Raw genomic sequence first — 21336 nt, 5'->3', positions numbered from 1 at the left:
AGTAAGTGTTGAAAATTACAAATATAGCCTAAATTTAACGAAACAACTAGCGTAATCTTCAGTTGGATGATCATTATCAATTTACTTTTAAAAGAGATTTATTTAGACCGTTTTGTATCCTATTGTGGAAAATTTCTTAAATCACAGATCTGTAGAAATGAATCTCGTCTCAAGTCAAATTATATTTGTTCGATGAAATGCTGCCATCTAGTGAATCTAGAGGCCTTTACCCAGTTACATTATAAATTAACCTAAAGCAGCGTATTTAATATCGGACTGAATTGAAAAATCGTCTATTTGACTCGTCAGTAACATTTTACTACTGAAAGCCTAAAAACAAAGCAATAGTCACAATATAGTTCAGTACCTTCTACAGCTTTTTTATAAAGTTTAAATCATTTACATTTGAATATAATGCTAGCTAACTCCATCCAGATGCCACGACTGTTCTCATATAAAACTGATTTTTTTTTCTTTTTTTTTTGCTATGTCCAGAGAAGAGTATTTACATGCTTTTAGAAATGTATACCAACAGAAGTGAGCCAAGAAAGTCAAAGATTTATTTAGTTTAGGACAACAAAAAAGGAAAAAAAAAAGCAGTCATTTGTAATTCAATTGTATCACTCCAAAAAGGTATATCAATTACAAGCAAGTATCCCCTAAAGGTCTCGGTGTACACATCCATTAATATATATCAAATCTTTATTTCATCCAGAAACATCAACAACAAAACTGTTTAATATACAGAATCAACAGAGATCTTCAAATTCTTCTGGTTTGTATAAGCAATCTAATCTGTTTTATTTTGAGATATTTTACATATTGCATTTGTATTTTCAAAGAAATGACAAAGCTAACTGCTTTAGAACGGTCCTGGCATTTCCCGGTTTCTTATCGATGGCTCAAATCTGATGTCTCGAGTCCTTTCCTTTCACAAACAAGATATTGTAGGGGAGGATGTTGGTTCCCTTTAAATCGCAGATTCATTCCTTTTCTTTACATGAAGTCATCTGAATCATAGCCACCCTGCAGAAAAAAATAATCACTCTAAGTCATAAAATAATTTGTGTCAATGCTCAGCAGAATAGGATGCATTACCTCATTTGTGGTCATGTTGTCACTCTTCATGAGTGATGAATAATTCCTGCAGGAAAGTAGATGTTACAAGGAAGCACACAAAATTGATGCCTGTACCTGTAAATAATACATCTCAAGGAATGGTTCTGATGTGCAAAGGTTATTTTTATCGTATTTTTATCATTTATGTATCTACAGTGGAGTTCAAAAGTCTGAGACCACGCTGGAAATATTGCATAAACACGCGAAGTGAAATGAGTTATTAAACAAATAGGAATTATGAAACACAACAGACATTCACTCAAACTGTTATACCGATAACATAATTTGTAATGCCGTTTTTTTTATCAAATTATAAAATGGATAAAATAAACACGTTTCACTAATTGTCTCAAACATTTGGATTCCCGTGTACTTATTTATCTATTTATTTTTTATTAAAACCAAATATAAATATATAATTGTTTGTGTTGAGGTTATAATATGCATCACAACATTTTAACAACATGTAGCACCTTAATTCCTCCGTCTCTTTTTTCTTCTTCGTTTCCTCCTTCTCCTTTTTCTTCTGCTCTTGTAATTGAGCCTTCTTCTCGTTTCTTTCCTCTCTGTCCCGGGTCTCCTTCTCCGCAGCAAGATCAGGATACAGCTCCTCTTTTGTTTTCTCTAGTCTGTTGACGATTTCGTTGATTTTCTTTTCTACTGCCACAATTTTCACCTGTTGACATTGTACAGTAAATGGATATTTATACAGAAACTATTTAGAAGATTTCCAAATGCAGTAGTAATACCTGAGCACCTTAAAGGGTTAGTTCGCCCAATTTGCAAAATTATGTCATTAATAACTTACCCTCATGTTGTTCCAAACCCGTAAGACCTTCGTTTATTTTTGGAACACAGTTTAAGATATTTTAGATTTAGTCCGAGAGTTCTCAGTCCCTCCATTGAAGCTGTGTGTAAGGTCTACTGTCCATGTCCAGAAAGGTAAGAAAAACATCATGAAAGTAGTCCATGTGACATCAGAGGGTCAGTTAGAATTTTTTGAAGCATCGAAAATACATTTTGGTCCAAAAATAGCAAAAACTACGACTTTATTCATCATTGTCTTCTCTTCTGGGTCTGTTGTAACTGTTAAACTGTGTTCCGAAGATAAATGGAGGTCTTACTGGTTTGGAACGACATGAGGGTGAGTTATTAATGACATAATTTTCATTTTTGGGTGAACTATCCCTTTAAATCACATATACTTTTTCAGACAGGCAGTGAATGGTATTTTTTGGCATAACTGACTCAGATTACTCAGAATTGCCTGCAGTGTGAATGATATCATAGCTCCTCATACCTCCTTCTGCCGATGGAAGCCTATCTGCCCGACATCCATGTCTGCTGTTTTTTTCAGATTGGCCCATGGTGTGTAGACAACATTAATATTGTTCATTTTGCAACCTGTAAAAAAAATCCTTTATATATATATATATATATATATATATATATATATATATATATATATATATATATATATATATATAATATTTTTTTATGCTTTATGCAGTACCTTGAATGCTGTTGTTTTTGACCAGCTGGACACAGTCGATCAGGACTTCTTTTGGTATGTCTTCTATCGTTGTACCCTTTAATTAGTGAACAGAAATGTCAACATGGAAAATTATAAATAAAACTGTAGAATAAAATATGAATAACCTCTTCAAATACCTTGGGCATTCTTAGATATACATGGGCAGATGAGAGCTTGTCCACATGGAACCTGAAACACAAGATACTAATATTTCTTGTATTGAAATAATATCAGAGCAAACCTAGAAAGTGATAATTCCTTTGTAGTGGCAAACGTTAAACAGATATTTGTTCTCACCAGATATCTTCAGGCCATCCATACTTTATAAGATCTTCATCTGTGGAAAAACAAAAACGGTTATTAATGATCCGACAAGCACATGGTGAGGGTGTTTAAAATAATATTTATAAGGAATTCAGTACTTACTTTCATGTTTATCTTTGCCCATGTATATGGTATAGGGAGGTGAGACAACTGTAAAAGAAAGCATGTATTGCAACTTTTTACTCTTGCTTACATATTTAACCGAACCTCCAACAATATAATCTCACAATGTCAAATTACAGTATATTACAGTTTTGATCCTCTCTCTTTTTGTTCTATGTTGTATATTTATAAGTAACGTCATTATAATTGTCTCGTATTTAAACTGTTTTTGTTGACAACATACACACTGTTTTGCCCTGGCATAGAGAACACACGTTACTCACCGGCGCTTTTAAAGTAAAACACCATCTTTTTAGGCAAAGACGCAACCCTTGAAAGGTCTTTGTATTCAATGGATAGGTATTCAACAAAACACTAATCACATCAGAGGTAAATAATCTTCTATCAGAGGCACATTTCATGTGCACCATCCATTCCGACCACAACAGGAACAAGCAGCGCTGCAATGAAGTGATTCACGGTTCATTTGAATCGAATCTCGCTTGAGTTCCGAATCCGAACTGTGCTCACGTCAGCAAATACGTCGGTGGATTTTTAAAAAATGTATATGTATATGCAATTTATTAATTATTTAGATTCTAAATTGATTTTTAAAGTAACTAAATAGCTGCATCAATCTGATTGGGAGCTGTCAGGGTTCTTTGAACCAATGTGTTCGAAAGAACCGATTCGTAGAAGATCATACTTACCATCCCTAACCGGACGTTGTCACACGCATTCGTTGTTTCCGTTTCCATGTGCGCCACAATTGACTTTGGCGCGTTGTTCAAAACAGACTGAGGGTGAAGGGAGAGTTTTGCCGCGATTATTTCACATAAAAACATCGGGTTAATTTGACCTGGTAAGTGAAACCCTATATATATTGTTACATTGTAAGTATCTGAACGAGGCTTGTGATGACTGCGGGATACTGCAAGTATTTTAGATGAGATGTTGGTTGGTGTCAAATAATTGGCGCCTAGAAATTTGCTGCGGTATAAATGAATAAGTATTGGACAAATATATTTACTGTATTCTTTATACTATGTGCCAAGCTATATAACGTTACAGTTACCATAGCAATAAGCTTGCCACAAAACCCCATACAGTTTGATTCTCTTTTTAATGTCGGTTTAAAGTCACACACTATTCTCTGACGCAAATAACGCATTTTGTCGAATATTTTTAACTAAATTTGATTGTGTTACTGCTTTTTTTTCTCCACATTTCTCTTATGATAAAGTGGAAGCAAATTTATATTGCAAGAAATATGAGAATGTTCCAGAAATGCAATCTGTGGCGTCCTATAAAAGCGTTCCATGATCTTATTCCCTGTCTTCTCATTTCAGGTAATTTGAAGATGTTATCCCGAAAAAGAAAACATGGCTCTCCTGATGCCCAGAGGTATGTGATGTCATTTTGTTAGATAATGTTACTAGATCTGGAAATGTACTTTGCTGTTATCACACAGATTGTGAGCCATTTCCTTCCGTTTTTAATTTAAACCCCCACCACAGTAACCCATCCAAAAAACAAATTACAAGCCAGCGAAAGTCTCCAAGAAGGACCGCTGGACAAAAAGAGAACATTACCATCTCGCTGGCATCACCCCAAAAGATTCTCAGTACTCCTAAGAAGATGCAGAGGACCTCTTCACTAGAATCTCCTCCAAAGCGGATGTCTCCACGAAAAACCGTACTGGGAGCGGGATCCTTCTACAGCAAGCAGAAACCTCTTTATCTCACACCTCTGGAAAGAAAGCTGTTAAAGGAAACCAAGTCCCCACTGCCAGTCCCTATCAAAGAACCATTACACCACCCTTTGAATGCTGTTAATAAACCAGTGAAGAAGGTTCAAAAGAAAGGCACTGGCGCAGGTCCACAGTCTAACCTAAAAGGCTACTTTACTGCTAAACCCAAAGGGAAAAATCCCTCAGACACGCAAACAGATCAGTTGTTGAAGGCCACGTTAGCTCCGATTTCATTTAGCAGTATGAAACCCAAAAGTAAACCCAAGCTGCTTGTGGGAGCAGCTTTCTTCAGCACTGGAAAAAAGCCCACTTCAATGTTCAAAAGGTCTGCACAGAACACAAAGCCTAAACAACCCTCAACCTATGAGAAACCCAACTCTCAGAAACCCACGAAAGAGAAGGAAGTGCTGACAGCACCAGGAGAACGTTCCCCAGTCCGCCGAGCCATCTTCTTAAAAAAACACCCGAAAGCAGAAACCACAGCCACAGGTACCACTGATGAAGATGGTGAGGGCAGTGAATCAACGCAAGTGATGTTGAGCTCTAAACAGATGTCCCCTCACATCCTGGCAGATCTGCATGGTATTACCAAAGAGTTAAAGGTGATTTTGAGGAGATCGGTTAGTCCCAATGGATCCAGTAAAGCTGGCAGCCAGGTAAAATTGAACTCTTCAGTCATCTGCTAATAACTTTATTAAATATAAAGCTCTCATCATCTTTTTCTCAAACTGAAAATGTTTTCCAGGACTCGCCCACAAAAACAGATTCAGTGTTTGATGTGAGTGACATAACACCACAGGATAACCACAGCTCTCTTTATGAAGGTAAATAAACATCATTTTCTATAAATACTTTATTTAAAAAGTTAATATAATTTTTTTATTTTATAGATATGAAAGTGTTTATTATATATTATTATCTTATATGTAAGATATATATTTTATAAATCAAAATTATTGTAATTTCGCCAGTTATTAAATAGGATGTTTAATGTGATTTATATAATTTCTGTTTTGAAAATCTGGAGTCAGGTTGCAAAAAACACTAAATATTGAGAAAATTGCTTTTTAAGTTGTCCAAATGAAGTCCTTAGCAATGCATATTTCTAATCAAAAATGTAAGTTTTGACATTAAAGGTAGTAAATTTACAAAATATCTTCATGGAACATGATCTTTACTTTTTTTTTTACAATTGCTAAACGACAGTGAGCACAACTGGAGACACATGTGCAAAACTCTAACTACAGTCTGCACAGCAGCAGTTCATGTGGACCAAACTCTAGTTCGTTTTTCATTGCTTGAACACAGTTTTCAAAACTCTACACACTTATCCCATGACTTTAACCACAACCTGCACAACACTGTGGATTTACAGCACTTTGTTCAAATGCTAACACACTGCTGTCAAAACTGAACCACACATTCAAAACAGAAGAGATTTCAAACACTGCTAATTGCAATTTCAGAATTAGCCCTGAAAATTATTTATTCAAATTACAGTATGTACTTTTAGTTTCTACCTTTTTTTTCTCATTACTGCAATTCTGTAAATTACTACAAACTATTGAAGCAAACTGCTAATTTTCATTTACCTTAAAGAATTATGTTCTAAAAATTTAAATAAATCATGTGAAAGAATGTCACTCTTTTCTTTGAAGAAAATATGACTTTGTATGAAGTCACTGAAATTGTTCAAACTGTAAAGATGAAAAGTGAGTATTTTCTGTATTGGTGTTTGATGCTAGTGTGTTTCCTCTCAGTGTGTTCTGAGTGACAGTGTGTTTTATCTCAGTGAGGGTTGTGTGTAGTGTTTGGCTGCACTGAGCCTGTTTTGAGCCGTGTGTTAAGAGTTGTGTTGCTTGGAATGAGTTTTGCAGGTGATGTGAACTGTTTAGCTCAGGTGACTGTTGCTAGTGCAGACTGTAGTTAGAGTTTTGCACATGTAGCTCCAGTTGTGCCCAATCGAAAAAAAAAAAAAACTCGTTTAGCAATCAAAAAAAACTGTAATATCCTAAAGGTTTTCGGCATAAAATAAAAATCTATCATTTTAACCCATACAATGTATTGTTGGCTATTTCTACAAATATATTTGTGCTACTTAAGACTGGTCACAACTCCTGCAACCAACCCCAAATGCCTCTCCAAACAACCATTCACACCATTCACAGCTCCTGCGACCCATCCTGATCACCTCTCCAATCAAGCACTCTCACCATTCACACCTCCTGCATCCCCCCTCGCCCCCACACCTGCAATACAGATCAGCGAGGATGCGGTGCGCCAGGTCTTCCGGAAGCAGAAAAGGAAAAAAGCACCAGGCCCAGATTGCGTTACACCAGCGTGTCTGAAATCCTGTGCTGACCAGCTGGCCCCCATCTTCACAAAGATCTTCAACAGATCGCTGGAGCTGTGTGAAGTCCCTTCATGCTTCAAACGCTCCACCATCATCCCCATCCCAAAGAAACCCAAAATTACAGGACTAAATGACTACAGGCCTGTGGCTCTAACGTCTGTAGTCATGAAGTCATTTGAAAAACTGGTGCTGGCCCACCTGAAAGACATCACTGGACCCTTGCTAGATCCTCTTCAGTTTGCCTACAGAGCAAACAGGTCTGTGGACGATGCAGTAAACATTGGACTGCATTATGTTCTGCAACACCTAGACAGACCGGGGACCTATGTGAGGATCCTGTTTGTGGACTTCAGCTCTGCCTTCAACACGATCATCCCAAACCTCCTCTTGCCCAAACTAACTCAGCTCTCCGTGCCCACCTCCGTCTGTCAGTGGATCAACAGCTTCCTGACAGACAGGCAGCAGCTAGTGAGACTAGGAAAATACACATCCAGCACCTGTACAATCAGCACCGGAGCTCCCCAGGGCTGTGTTCTCTCCCCACTGCTCTTCTTCCTGTACACTAACGATTGCACATCTAAGGACCCCTCTGTCAAGCTCCTGAAGTTTGCAGATGACACCACACTCATCGGCCTCATTCAGGACGGTGATGAGTCTGCTTACAGACAGGAGGTTAAAGAGCTGGCTGTCTGGTGCAGTCTCAACAACCTGGAGCTTAACACGCTCAAAACAGTGGAGATGATCGTGGACTTCAGGAGAAACCCCACTGCACTCCCCCCACTCACCATCATGAACAGCACTGTGACCGCAGTGGAGTCATTCAGGTTCCTGGGCACCACTATCTCTCAGGACCTGAAGTGGGACATTCACATTGACTCCATTGTGAAAAAGGCCCAGCAGAGGTTGTACTTCCTTCGCCAGCTGAGGAAGTTTAACCTACCACAGGATCTGCTGAAACAGTTCTACTCCACCATCATTGAATCCATCCTCTGCACTTCAGTAACTGTCTGGTTCAGCTCAGCTTCTAAATCTGACCTCAGAAGACTACAGAGGGTAGTCCGGACTGCTGAGCGAATTATCGGTACAACCCTCCCATCTATTCAACAACTGTACTTATCCAGAGTGAGCAAAAGGGCTGTTAAAATCACTCTGGACCCCTCACATCCAGCACACTCCCTCTTTGAACTGTTGCCATCTGGTCAACGCTACAGAGCACTGAGCACCAGAACGACCAGACACAGGAACAGTTTCTTCCCTCAGGCAATCCATCTTATGAACAGCTGATAATAACTGTGGGACACAATACACTATTTATATTTATATACACTACACTTTTTATCCAACACACATACTTAGCGTAAACGTAAATCTTTTGCACATAATATACATGTACATACATGGAACACACTACACTACTTATATTTATATTTATATACACATACACTTATTTATCCAACACACATACTTAGCGTACAGTTAAAAATTTTTCCACATAATATACATGTACATACATAAATGCTCATTTTAATATACCTGCCATACATTGTCAATTTGTATATTGTCAATCCTTACCCACCTATTTGTATTTTTTTGTATTTTTTATTCCTTATTGTGTTTTTTGTTCTGTCGCTGTTATGTTGCACTGCGGAGCTCTGTCACGAAAACAAATTCCTCGTATGTGTGAACATACCTGGCAATAAAGCTCATTCTGATTCTGATTCTGTTTTGTGGTCTAGGGTAACATATATATTTGTATATTGTATATACTCTGTGTGTGTGTGTGTGTGTGTGTGTGTGTGTGTGTGTGTGTGTGTGTGTATATATTAATTATACTTTTTCTTATTGCTCTCTTTCAGAAGAGTCATCTGTGTATCCCATCTTTGGCAGTAAGAGGTAAGACAATCATACTTTTTTCTAATGCAACTGTGGAAAAAATACTGAAAAAAAAGCAAAGTCATGATTACATTACAGTGGGGGGAAAAAATGCAGTTTGAAAAGAACAGCTTCTTAAGGCTAGAATGATTTAATGACTCTATGTGTGCCAGCAAGTTTATATTCAGTCTTTTAACAATTTGTCATGACCCATGTAGAGCTGGTTAATCAATTAAATGTAGAGCTGGTTAATCAAAATCTTTTGTTTTAGATCTCAGAAAAAAGGGATTTTGTCACCACCGCTGAACACCAGCACTCCTTCCGCATTGACTGGTACTCCTGCTCTTAAGGCCAAAGAGAGGACTGCCTTGAGAAGAGAGATGAAGAGGCAGACAGATAATCAGCTTATAATTGTGAGTAACAAGTTAAGTAGTTGAACAGCAATAAATCGTTCGTTCTTTTCCACCTCTTCTTGATGGTTTGTGTGTCTGGTATTTAGGATGCCGGTCAAAAGCAGTTTGGTGCCACCACATGTGGGTCCTGTGGGATGCTGTACAGTACAGATAGTCCTGAGGACAACTTCCAGCACACACAGTTCCATCAGCGCTTCTTGGACACCATTAAATTTGTGGTGAGCTGTCATGAAGTTGTCATCAAATGCAGCTGAACAGTTCTGCTGGAATTTCACATCATTTTGTTTATTTTAAGGGCTGGAAAAAAGAGAGGGTTGTAGCTGAGTTCTGGGATGGAAAGATTATTCTCGTTCTTCCTGATGATCCTAAGTATGCCACAAAAAAGGTATGCTGGCAGTGATTGATTATAGTTTAAATATTTGCTCTGTCCAGCTAAATCTCCAGTGTTTCCTAACCAACGCTGCTTTGTTTTAGGCAGAGGACGTGAGACGGATTGCAGACAGTGAATTGGGCTTTCAGCAGATCACTCTCAGTAGCCCAAGCTCGGCTAAAACCTACCTGTTCATTAACAGCGACAGGATGGTGGTGGGATGTCTGGTGGCCGAAAACATTAGACAGGTGGCTGTTTAACAAAACATTTCTAACATTTGGCTTTTGTTCAATATCATTGCCATTCTGAGCTATAAAGTAAGGTATACAGTGATTTTGTCTTAAAAGGTCTTAATTTCTCCTTTCCACAAACTAAGGCCTCAAATAGCTGTTTTAAATATGCATGATACATAATGTCATGGAATTAAATGTTGCATGCAAATAATTTTCCTCCAACTCAAATTTTCTTTACTTGGTCTTAAAAAGTTTTCGATTTGCGTTCATAAAAACTGCAGAAACCCTGAAGAGATCTTGCTAACCCCTGATCATACCCGATGTTATATAGGCTTGTCGGGTGCTGGAGCAGCAAGAAAAACCCAAAGACATGAACAAGGAGGACTTCATGGAGCACCACAGAGCCTGGTGCTGCTCTACTGTGTCAGAAAAAGCCATCTGTGGTGTTAGTCGCATCTGGGTTTTCAGTCTGATGAGGAGGAAGGGAATTGCCACTCGCCTTCTGGACACTGTCAGGTACTAAACATTTTCAGTGCATTAACAAAAAAATGTGCATACATTAGTTTGTGTATATAAAACTGTTGTTTCTTACTGAATCAGAACTAATTTCATGTACGGGAGCCACCTGACCAAAGAGGAAATCGCCTTCTCTGACCCGACTCCTGAAGGAAAGCTGTTCGCTACAAATTACTGCGAGACACCAACGTTCCTGGTGTATAATTTCATCAGTTAAAGAAAAACATTTCTTGTAGATTCCTGTAGGACTGCATTTGTGAATGCTTTGAGTTTTTAATAGATAAAAAGAAATGTTGTTTAAATGAAGTTCTGTCTGATATTCTAAAACTCATGCAGTGATCCAGATTTGTTCAGGAGAGTTTCCAGGTTTTACTGTTTTGTATAGATTGATGGATTGTCTTTGACAGTGAGTTCATGAATCAGTATTTAAAACGATTTACATTAGCACAAATGCAAGCACTGTTAACCCATTACCTACCACGACTTAAAAGTTCCGGTTCGGAAAAGTCGACTCATAATTGCCTCGAAGTTGGTTGTAAAGTGAACAAGAACTTTCAATTCAACTGATCTTTGCTTTTGACTTTGTATATATTTTTAAATAAATTGTACTTAATCAAATATTTTGTGTTGTCTTTGTGTAAATCCCTCTGTCATAGTGAGTTTGAAGAATCAAGTGTTTTGGCTGTTTGCAGTAGCCAAAATTTGCACATGGGTGTATTTAAAAGAGGGTTGCTTTTAAGGGTTAGTCATTGAATACGCTTTCCATAAACCTTTAATCAATAGCTTGTAGAGTGTGTACATATAAACCTTCATAATCTATATCTTATAAATCTTTATAAGTAAATTCTCTCTTTAAGTTTTCTGTTTGTTATTAAACTTTTGGCTTCAACTTATTTGTATTTAATCTTAAAACATTTTAAATACAAACATTTCTAATTACACTTTGAATAACATCATTTTGGTGCAAGTGGGTCTGTGGAAAAGTTTGAGAAAAATGATTTGTGAGAAACTTACAAAATTTTCCATTATTAAGTCTGGTTAAAAGTCTTGAGGTTAATCACAAATATTTCATTTTGACAGCCATTGCTTTTCCTATTTATATATCTTAATCTGTTGACAACAGGAAGAGGAAGTTATATATTTTTTTGTTTTAACATTTTTCACAGTACAACTGGCCCATGCAATAATATACACATCCATGGCATCAAAAAGCTTTGAAAGCCTTTAGTTTAGAATATATCATGTTACACATGTTATATAATTACTTTTATTAGTCAGCTATTTTGTCAGTGAGAACTTGTACACTTTCCATCCAGTAAGGATTGTAAAATTAAAATTATATTCAAGTTAAGACAAGACATTCATTTAGTATTAGTGCTGATTTTATACAAAGACCATGGTTAAAAAAGAGCTTTTAATCAAAATTGCACTGCAACAACTACTGTACTTAGAATCTCTGCAAGTCAATAATGCGCATAAGAAAATATGTAACATTACAACAGAAAAGTATTTACAATGTGAAAATACACCAGCTCACAAAGTAAAATTATAGACAGAGTAGTAACCAGACCCAACAGGCAAACATACAGTGAACATTTAATCAATTACAATGATGTCATTGCTTCTGTCACAAAGCTGGGTGTTTGATTCCAGCACCTGAACAATGTGAGCTGCAGAAGGCCTTTTATGAGGGTCTTCCTCTGTACAGAGACAGAAGAGCTCCACCATCCTCTGATAAGCCCCTCCAAGAGTGGCTGCGTCCAAAGCAGGCCTAGTTCCCAGTCTCTCATAATACGCATCTTCATCAAAATCATCCTCATCAAAGGTATCATCTAAAAAAACAAAAACAAGAAAGGAGTCATGAGGCACTTAAAAACTAAATATATTCACTATAAGCTATGGATAAAATCATAGTTATTTTACCATCACCATCGTCGTCGTCGTCCCCCTCAGTGTCCAGTATTTCCAGGTGAGGAACAGAAAGTGTCATCATCTCCCACAGAGTGAGTCCATATGAAAAGATATCAGCTTTGTCTGTGATAATTCCATCCTCCAAAGCTTCCTTAGGCTTCCACGGCTCTGTCCCTATATAGTGGGCCTTCAGATCACTCACTGGAGAAAATATTTGAAAAATATCACAACACTGACAAACATGTTGTACACAGCATCTGATAGTTGAAATGTTATTATAAAGTAAAAGGCCTTTAAGGCCATCATTCTAAAAATGATCAACCATCAGGTAATGGTCTAGTTGCTTTTTTTTTCTTCTCTCTCCAAGAAAGAAAACCTTTTATATTGTTAGTAATATTTCAAGATACGTTTTCCACACATTTTTTTTTTGCTGTACAAAAAATTAATTCAAACAAAAACAAATATGCAAACTTGGTTCAGGTAAACAAGGTTCAAAAAAAGAAGAAGAAAAAAACAGATGTTTCAGACTATTATTTCATATGTCAGACTTCATAGGATTAATAGAGTGGCTCTCAAATGTTGGGTCATCATTCAAAACGATAAAAAAATAAATAGGAAAAAAATGAAAAACTAGTAAAAAAGTAAAAGAATATGATTAAAGCAAGGAAAAATAATGCTAAAATATAAAATCTTTTCATACCCTGCATGTTTTCATCCAGTGACAGTGACACACCAACATCACAGATTTTGATGCTTTCAAAGTCGCCCTTGATGACAACATTGCAAGACTTCATGTCTCCATGCAAAAGCTTTTTCTCAATGTGCAAATACTGAGGAAAAAAGACAAAATACATATGAAGGAGCCTGAGATTATGTTATAACAGCAACATTTAAAGATGGGAAAAATCAGTAACAGCACATTTCTGTCTGATTTAACAATCACACCTGTAAACCCCGTGCGACATGAAGAGCCACTTTTTCAATAGTGGCCACTGGAAATGCATGCAGACCCTCCTCTCTCCTCTTCTCAATGAGGTCATTCAGAGACTGCTCTCCACCGTACTCCATCGCCAAACACTTAGAGCCGTCCTTTGCTGTGGTAAAAGCTCTGAAACCTTAAAAAACACACAGGAAATAAATCATTTAAAGACACATTTGTCTTATAATATTCACATTAACCATTATAATGTAGTACTAGACATATTTACCAACAATATTAGGGTGGTGCAGGTCTTTTAAGATCTTTGCCTCCTCGCACAGACGCTTCTGATAAACGGTCATTTGACCATTTGCACATTTGCTGTTGATCTTCTTAATGGCCCATGGTGAATGAGTGTGCTTACCCATCCTGATGTAAATAGTGGCATAGATGTTTCAACTTTTTCTTTGCACTATCATGGTGAAGGTAGTACAAACATGCATCAGATATATGTAAGGTTACGTACCTGTTCATGAGATATACACTGACTCCAGTCCCACAGCCCAGCTTCTTCATGAAGGGAGAGGCAGGAATGGTGACCGGGGTTCCACATGCACTGACTGATAAAAACAGGTTAATAATAATAACAACCACATTTTGATCAAGATGGAATGTTAAACCATCTTGATAATGAGAAAGTCAATGTAGCGTGATGCATATCAGACATTTAAAGATCATTTTACCTGGACTTTTCACTTTTGCAGGCTTGCAAGGCGTTTTAAAGGCACTGGGTGATTCTTTGTTGGCCTCCATTTCTCTAAAATTAAACAATAAAAGATTGTAACATTTTTGTTTACACTCTGTCACAATCCAAAACGACAAACGTTACAAACAAGTTTAATCACGCTGTACACAACCGATTAAACTAAATATCAAACGACAATTCATAATGCGTAATATGACTTATATAGATAATGTAAATAATTTGAATTAACAGTTAACTTGCATTAGATGATGCACTTCAGAGATGGTGAAATACGCGCTCGGATTTGAAAATCACCGGTTAGACGTCAAACGTACGTAAAGCTAAGCTACAGCGTCCGTGGAGGGACACAACCGACTGCGTGCGTTTTCGTTTTTTCTTCAATTCCTTCTCCAGTGTTACTCAACATTTGTTAATCTGTTAACTTTAAAAAATCTCTATAACATTTTACATACTAAATCGATACATTAAAATATAATAATATATTGTATGTTTGTTAATAACAATTACATTACAATGACAAAACATGTAAATAATTTGTTAAAATAAATCTCAAATAAAATATACATTTTCGATAAAAAATAATAAAGTCAAAAGCTGAGGCACTAAAATTACAAAATAAAAATAAAAAAGCAATAAATGAAACATAAATAGTAATATTCAAATAATTAAATAAAATCATATTTTAAAATAACAAAACTTAATGAAATAAAATGAAAAACAAAGAAAAGAAAAAACTAATTCAAAATATTAAGAAAATTATTATATTATATAAATAATACTAAAATAAAACTGTCTCTTTTAATAACGAGTTTCCTGTTTCTGTGGGTGTCAAAAGTAGACTTTTTTTTTTAAATGTAGACTACTGAAATATTTAAGTATTTTTAAACATATAGGCTGTTTGATGTGCATAAATGTTTGGTCTATTAAGCATAATGTAGTGAAAAACCGCCAATATCACATAAACAAGTGAAAAATACTTACCTACGTCCAGTAGATGGCATCATGTAAGCATGGGAGTTGCTGAATGATATTGTTGGGTTGTGGAAATATTTCTTAAACGTTCTGTTGTGCCAAAGGCAAGGAGATAACCAAGTGGCCCGTGTCCCAGCAAGCTTTTATTTATTTATTTATTTTAGTGCTTTACTGCAGTTTACTGATTTTGTGTTCTAGATACTCAGCTGGGCAGAGAGAGAGAGAGAGAGAGAGAGAGAGAGATAGAGAGAGAAACCTATTTAAAGTCAAAGAAATCAACTCCAGTCCGATTTAGTAAAGATATGCCAATCCAAGATTTAAATGTGCTGATTAAAGGATGAAGAAAAAACAAATAAAACAATAATGTATACCTGAATATAAAATACAAATGTAATGCATTTTTTATTGCTGTGATACTGAATGTTTGGGTAAGAAATCAGCTGTTGCCATTAATCTAAAGAACAATATTTCCTGGAAATATCTGTTTGACCATTTCATATTAAATCAAACAGTCAATAAATCATAGAATGGGAACATAAAACAAACAAACCCTTCATGAAAAGCCATGTGATCATCACAAAACATAACATCTTTTCCACACATGGCCTCAAGCATGACATTAACTTTTTAAACGTTTGGCTCTGAGGGCTTGTGCTATTGTCTGGCAAATTGTCTTTCGTATATGCCTTGAGCAAAATGAAGGAGATAATACTCCATGCTGTGCAATCTATTATAACTGAAACATCATAACAAAAGCACCTGGTACTCATGAGAAGTTTATTTGCTTTTACTTGTTCATTGTCAGGCAAAGATAATTTTAAATGGAAAACCATGGGGAGTGTAACATGAATGTTCCCTGTATAGTAAACCTCTGTTGCTGTAGTGCAACAACAAATAATACTGTTCAGAGAGGTCTAAAGTTTAGTTCAAGTCTGGTTTACATTTATTCATAAAGATGCTTGTCTGACTGAGAATAATGAATGCCGCTAACAAACCAAAAAATTAGGATTTGAAAGGCACCTTTAAATGCATTATCCTGGCGTTAAAGAAAAAAATTGCTGAATATTTACACCGAGGCCATCCAAGATGCAGATGAGTTTCTTAGAAAGATGCAACTTTTCACTTGACAAAATAATCACTTTATGGACTGGAGTTGTGTGGATTATTTGTGAATTATTGTGGTGTTTTTATCAAATGTTTGGCCTCTCATTCAGACGGCACACATTCACTACATATATAGGATGCATTAGTGAACAAGTGATGTAATGCTAAATGTCTCCAAATTTGATCAAATGAAAAAACAAACTCATCTACATCTTGGATATTCACTTTAATTTAACGCAGGGGTCCTCTGCTGTGTGAGATTTTAAAACTGAACAACAGATGGCAAGTGTGTGTAAAAGTGTTTGTAAAAGTGAATAAAAATTTCCCAAAACCCTACAATATATTTTGATTATTTGTTTGGATGTGATCAGATCCCCATAAGACTTCCTCTTGTCTCTGGATTTCATGCTTTCAAAAGACAATATTTCACAACACAAAACATTATGACCAGCTCAAATCATATCTTTGTTGCAAGTGAATCTGTTTTCAATACAGGTTGTATTTTATTCTACCTTGAAAATTGTGTTGGTTTATGAGAAGAAGTTCATGTCACAGCCTTGTGTTTTCCCTAATGTCTGAACAGCAACTCATTTCTTCACCAATTGTGAATTACTGATAAGCAAACCATCTCGCAGATTGCTAGTTAAAGATTGGTGGGCATTATTAAAGATGATACAAAAAATCAGAATTTTGATGTAAAATCAGTTTAAATTAATTGTGTACATGCAAATGGGATATTTCAATCACTCCTATTCAAGATTTGCATTCGTAGACAAAACAGAAAATATACAGACACTGTGTGCATAGAAACATAAATAATCATTCAAAATAAATTTAAAGGGATAGTCCAACCAGAAATAAAAATTCTGTCATCATTTACTGACCCTCATGACGTTACAAACACACACAAAAAGAAAAAGACATTTTGAAGAATTTTGGTGACCAAATGATTTTGGTTCCCATTGTTTTCCACTGTTGTCAACATAATGGAAGTTAATGGGAACTGAAATGGTTTGGTTACCAACATTCTTCAAAATATCATCTTTTATGCTCCACAGAACAAAGAAAATCATACGATATGAATATAAATAAATGATGGTAGAATTGTCATTTTTGAGTAGACCATCTCTATTAAGATATTAGATTTTTTCCCCCCCAAAGTAATTTTAAACCATTTCTGAAATAAAAGGATATTTTATTTAAAGGCAATAAATTGGCACATCTGTTATTGGGTATTCCTCAGTGTCATATAGTTATACTCCCTCTAATATACAAACAGACTATACCTTTTCATAAAAAATAAATGTTCTTCATAAAATGATGTTCAGAAGAGAAAAAGGCAAACATTTTTCACACCATCAGTTCAACAATACTTAAATTTAACATGCACTTCTTTCAAGCAGAAAACCAATCATCAAGGACTTTGAACCTCCATGTTGTCAAGTAAAGTGTCTTTCTTAAAGAACTTTAAGGTGTGAATGGTTTTCCAGACCCCTACGTAACTGTCGCTCAGAGATTGTCTCGTAGGATCGTCCGTCGGGATCCCCTGTCTTTCTAATTCTATGGACTCTGCCACTTTATTCTCACGAATGGAACCCTGGTCGTTGCCGTCAACTGATGCTGTCAGGCTGCCATTGGGAACACTCTCCAGATTATTTGGAAGAGTTTCCATATCTCCATCAGGCTTGGCTTGTTCCACATAAGGTTCTCCTGGAAGTTCTTCATCCTTAGCAGACTCATCCATATCCTGGTAGGCTAACTTCTTTTTGGTTTCATGATACTTCACCGCACAGTAGGTGATGGAGCCGATGGTGTTCACTACCACCCCTACCACGAACAGTTTGGTTGGCATTACATCACTGAAGGCAAACATGCCCACAGTGATAGTAGCTATACTCTTGACCACCCCCACAAAACTGGTGGTGACGGCCGAGTTGATATAGGTACATTGCAGTGTGGTGAAGTTCATCGCACAGCCGATGAGGATGCAGATGCAGAAGATGCCTGTGATATACGGGTTCTTCCAACCTTCATATGTCCACATGTTAATGGCATCCATGCTTACAAAGGAACAGATGAAGAGAACGGGAGAGGCCACCACTGCAATGGTGTACTGGGCTGTGAGCGGCCCATAATCACTGTCTGCACTTGCTTTTTGGATGAGCACCAAGTAGGAGGCGTGGACGATCACAGCTAAAATGCCAGTCACGTAGCCGAAAGGGTCACCTGTTAGATCTCCAGCACCTGCAAAAAAAACAAGTTAAACAGAGACTGCGCCAAACATGATTTATGGCCATTATCAAATGAAACTCTGTTTGAGAGCCATGTTTCATGGAGACATGACATGCATAGTCCAGAATATCAAAATAACATGTTTAAGTATCATACAATTGGCCAAGATTTGGCTAGTTAGGCTACTTTTATTTGCATAATTTGCTTTTATTTTCAGAAGCAGTTTAAAACACATTATTAGTATGATATAATTATATGCACACTACTGTGCATAAAATAAGTGACAAATAGGAATATACCGAAAAAGAAGGACATCTGCATCGGGAAGACTTAATGGAGGACTAGAGATCAAACCGGGGCAAGTTGTCCCAATGTTGTTTTGTCTCGAAGTTTTTTTCCATTTGTTGGATTAATCTAGTTCAAAACCTTTTAAAATTTCAAAAATCTATAATTTTATTATTAAACCTAAAAGAAAAATATCAAAATATCTTTGCAGCACAACACATACAAGTTATAATGAAGTTTGTACTCAAATGCTAAACTGTGTTCGCAGGACTAGGTTTTCATTTACTGTCAATAAATGTCACATTATTGTTTTCATATGTGTTAAATGTATTGATTACAGCATTTGTTTTTAACATCAGTGACAAGTTCCGTGACAACTAGTGGTAAACCGATCTATTTTCCTCTGGAAATAGCGATACAAATGTTCATAGGTATTCTTTGAAGCTATGTGTCCACAGAAATTGACTTTAATAAATGTTAACTGGAGTGAAAAGTATGATTAGGCTACTACCTCATCATGAAGTGAAAACTATTATGTTATTTATAAATGACCCAAAATATTCTTACCAGCCAGTGCTGCTCCTCCAGTGGTGATGAGAACCGCAGTTATTACCCCAGCTGATGGGATCCCGTTCTTCAGCACGCACACTCCAATCGCCAGCGTTACCAATGGCAAGCATCGCTTAAACACAACATACATGGGCAAACTCAATCCCCTGAGAGACCAGAGGGTTAATGTGGACTGCAAAGTTGCCAAAATACAGACACTGGCAAAAACTTTGACTAACTGAAGGCTGAACGGAGGTATATCTATTTTGCCCAGTCTCCTCAGCACCTCTAATGTGAGAGCCGCAGTGCCGCTGGTAAGAAACTGAATTAAAGTCAGATACGTAAAGCTGTAGGTCGTAATGAGGAATTTTAACAAAATATTCAGCGATCCCGAAAAAAATCCATGCGCAACGGCCACCGAGATGCCCAGCAAACGTCCTTTGCAAACTTCCATGTCTTTCCTCGTAGACTGGGGGTTCCCGGCGTCTCCGTATTACGTACTGAGCTCCGAGTCCACTGCTGAACATTCACGTCCACTTTCCTCTTGTGCGCAATTCACGCAACACGAGCGCTGCTGAATAAATGCGACGCGCTGCAGCTCCGACCCTCTCTTTCTTTGTACACTGATCAAACTGCAGTCAACTGCAGCCAATCCATTTACTTTGAAGTAGGCTTACTTTACTCTTTTATTTCTCCTCCGAGGTAGTTCACAGTTAGAAACAATACTAAACAATACTAGGTGCGCGCAATTAAGTCTGTAAACCAATAGCGCAAATTTTAAACCTACCAAATAAAACTAAAGGCTATAGCCGACTGTTGTATCAATACAGACTATAAGCTTTTTAAAATATTTGTTTATATTTTTTTTCTTACATTTCAGTCACAATTAAGTTAGATTAGGACCTTAAGGCCTGGTGGTTAAAAAATATGGCAGCTAAAAAAAATTAAAAGCTGGAGAACAGAACGTGAGTTCACCTGAGGTAACAGCCCGCCGCTTTAGCTTTCATTCGTCTCTATTATTTAACCCAGACGAATTAATTGGTTAAATACGTGTTTTTTGTTGTTGATGATTTGTTTCATGTCTAGATTTTCCTGTACCAACTCCTTGAAAGTCATAGTATAACTGGCACTGCTATACCCCTTTAATTCTATGGAAAATATAATCATTATCCTTTCAGTCCCAATTCGCGTTTCCAAAGTTTGTGTTTACACTTTCAAAGGCTTCAAATCCCTGACAGCCTCTATACAATTTAGTCTATATGAATGCATAATATATAGGCTAGTATATATAAAATGTTACATCAGTAGGGCCTATGATATTCATTATATATCGAAAAACCATAATTGATTCCCTTGCTGTCAGGTTATACAAGCACAGTACTTATTCATAACATTATACTACTCTTAAACTTTTAAAATTTTAAAATAAACTGAGTGGTATTGATTAGATTAAAAGGAAGGCTCAGGATTTGACCAGTTGAGAATGACAGATTGCATCGATTTATTAATATCAGTTTAACAAACCAGTAAGGAACAACATATGCATACTACAAAATCTACCAATGAGTTTAATACACCAAGGCACTCGCTGCTTAAACGAATAGTCCACCCAAAAACTATGTTGTGTAAAAACCAAGCCCTTCATTCATCTTCAGAACAAAAATGTAAATATTTTTGCTGAAATCCAAAAGCTTTTTGACCCTGCATAGACAGTAATGTATAACTGAAATGTCCCCAGACCATAACATAAAGACATCAATAAAAAAAGTCCATCACTGGTTCAGCTGTAAATTTTACGAAGCTATGATAATACTTTTTGTGCACAAAGTAACGACTTTAAATAATTCTTGTCCTCCAATTCATGTATTTCACCATTATCGAGAGTACCACAACACATGTGCATTGCTTTCCTCTGCACATAAACAAGGCTCAGCTCATGTGAGTTGTACGTCATCAGAATCACACTTATGCATTGTTTCTGTTAATGCAGAGGTACTCTTGAAAATGGCGGA

The 21336-nt window shown here is 36.6% G+C and overlaps 4 protein-coding genes and 1 long non-coding RNA gene across 9 annotated transcripts; 1 reads left to right on the top strand and 4 right to left on the bottom strand.

Moving 5' to 3' along the window:
- Positions 1–538: 538 nt before the first annotated feature.
- ccdc25 (coiled-coil domain containing 25) lies at positions 539–3546 on the bottom strand. The gene is made up of 9 exons (XM_059512335.1): positions 3364–3546; positions 3080–3127; positions 2951–2990; positions 2791–2842; positions 2633–2708; positions 2420–2523; positions 1593–1795; positions 1099–1144; positions 539–1026 (listed from the first exon to the last, which is right to left on the bottom strand). The coding sequence occupies exons 1-9, from the start codon at positions 3386–3388 to the stop codon at positions 997–999; spliced, it is 624 nt and encodes a 207-aa protein (XP_059368318.1). The 5' UTR covers positions 3389–3546; the 3' UTR covers positions 539–996.
- Positions 3547–3797: 251 nt separating this feature from the next.
- esco2 (establishment of sister chromatid cohesion N-acetyltransferase 2) lies at positions 3798–11204 on the top strand. 4 transcript variants are annotated; one of them, XM_059512334.1, is made up of 12 exons: positions 4011–4074; positions 4429–4483; positions 4597–5318; positions 5403–5485; positions 5575–5653; positions 9039–9075; positions 9326–9467; positions 9554–9685; positions 9763–9852; positions 9942–10085; positions 10402–10586; positions 10671–11204. In XM_059512334.1, the coding sequence occupies exons 1-12, from the start codon at positions 4026–4028 to the stop codon at positions 10801–10803; spliced, it is 1851 nt and encodes a 616-aa protein (XP_059368317.1). In that variant the 5' UTR covers positions 4011–4025; the 3' UTR covers positions 10804–11204. The 4 variants fall into 4 exon arrangements, with proteins under 4 accessions (XP_059368315.1, XP_059368317.1, XP_059368314.1 ...); XM_059512332.1 differs by lacking the exon at positions 4011–4074 and adding an exon at positions 3798–3941 and having other exon boundaries at positions 4597–5485; XM_059512331.1 differs by having other exon boundaries at positions 4597–5485; positions 9042–9075.
- Positions 5885–6938, bottom strand: LOC132106554 (uncharacterized). Its single transcript, XR_009424157.1, has 2 exons — positions 6832–6938; positions 5885–6006 (listed from the first exon to the last, which is right to left on the bottom strand). It is a non-coding gene; the product is annotated as an uncharacterized LOC132106554 (long non-coding RNA).
- A 784-nt stretch (positions 11205–11988) lies between the features above and the next one.
- On the bottom strand, positions 11989–14324 carry pbk (PDZ binding kinase). Of its 2 annotated transcripts, none has more exons than XM_059513481.1 (7): positions 14160–14324; positions 13943–14036; positions 13706–13845; positions 13443–13612; positions 13198–13327; positions 12510–12698; positions 11989–12418 (listed from the first exon to the last, which is right to left on the bottom strand). In XM_059513481.1, exons 1-7 carry the CDS (start codon positions 14227–14229, stop codon positions 12183–12185), a joined length of 1029 nt encoding a protein of 342 aa, XP_059369464.1. In that variant the 5' UTR covers positions 14230–14324; the 3' UTR covers positions 11989–12182. The 2 variants fall into 2 exon arrangements, with proteins under 2 accessions (XP_059369464.1, XP_059369465.1); XM_059513482.1 differs by having other exon boundaries at positions 12516–12698.
- A 2902-nt stretch (positions 14325–17226) lies between these two features.
- LOC132107241 (solute carrier family 35 member D3-like) lies at positions 17227–20046 on the bottom strand. Its single transcript, XM_059513480.1, has 2 exons — positions 19343–20046; positions 17227–18502 (listed from the first exon to the last, which is right to left on the bottom strand). The coding sequence occupies exons 1-2, from the start codon at positions 19776–19778 to the stop codon at positions 17673–17675; spliced, it is 1266 nt and encodes a 421-aa protein (XP_059369463.1). The 5' UTR covers positions 19779–20046; the 3' UTR covers positions 17227–17672.
- Between the last annotated feature and the right edge of the window lie 1290 nt (positions 20047–21336).

This window comes from Carassius carassius, chromosome 27 (genome assembly GCF_963082965.1).
Source record: "Carassius carassius chromosome 27, fCarCar2.1, whole genome shotgun sequence".
Taxonomy (NCBI): Eukaryota; Metazoa; Chordata; class Actinopteri; order Cypriniformes; family Cyprinidae; genus Carassius; species Carassius carassius.
Note: the sequence above shows the minus strand (reverse complement) of the source record. Positions and strands in the feature narration are given on the sequence as shown.

Excerpts from the sequence above, each read along its gene's own strand:
- ccdc25 (XM_059512335.1), bottom strand. The coding sequence starts at position 3,388 with ATGGTGTTTTACTTTAAAAGCGCCG. Across the intron at positions 3,128-3,363 it reads GTTTTACTTTAAAAGCGCCG|TTGTCTCACCTCCCTATACC; the intron begins GTGAGTAACGTG and ends TTTCTTTTACAG. Across the intron at positions 2,524-2,632 it reads CAAAAACAACAGCATTCAAG|GTTGCAAAATGAACAATATT; the intron begins GTACTGCATAAA and ends TTTTTTTTACAG.
- pbk (XM_059513481.1), bottom strand. The coding sequence starts at position 14,229 with ATGGAGGCCAACAAAGAATCACCCAGTGCCTTTAAAACGCCTTGCAAG. Across the intron at positions 13,846-13,942 it reads AGTGTATATCTCATGAACAG|GATGGGTAAGCACACTCATT; the intron begins GTACGTAACCTT and ends TATTTACATCAG. Across the intron at positions 13,613-13,705 it reads GCACCACCCTAATATTGTTG|GTTTCAGAGCTTTTACCACA; the intron begins GTAAATATGTCT and ends GTGTTTTTTAAG.
- esco2 (XM_059512330.1), top strand. The coding sequence starts at position 4,026 with ATGAGATGTTGGTTGGTGTCAAATAATTGGCGCCTAGAAATTTGCTGC. Across the intron at positions 5,654-9,038 it reads CCACAGCTCTCTTTATGAAG|AAGAGTCATCTGTGTATCCC; the intron begins GTAAATAAACAT and ends GCTCTCTTTCAG. Across the intron at positions 10,086-10,401 it reads TGGCCGAAAACATTAGACAG|GCTTGTCGGGTGCTGGAGCA; the intron begins GTGGCTGTTTAA and ends GATGTTATATAG.
- LOC132107241 (XM_059513480.1), bottom strand. The coding sequence starts at position 19,778 with ATGGAAGTTTGCAAAGGACGTTTGCTGGGCATCTCGGTGGCCGTTGCG. Across the intron at positions 18,503-19,342 it reads TGGAGGAGCAGCACTGGCTG|GTGCTGGAGATCTAACAGGT; the intron begins GTAAGAATATTT and ends TTTTTTTTGCAG.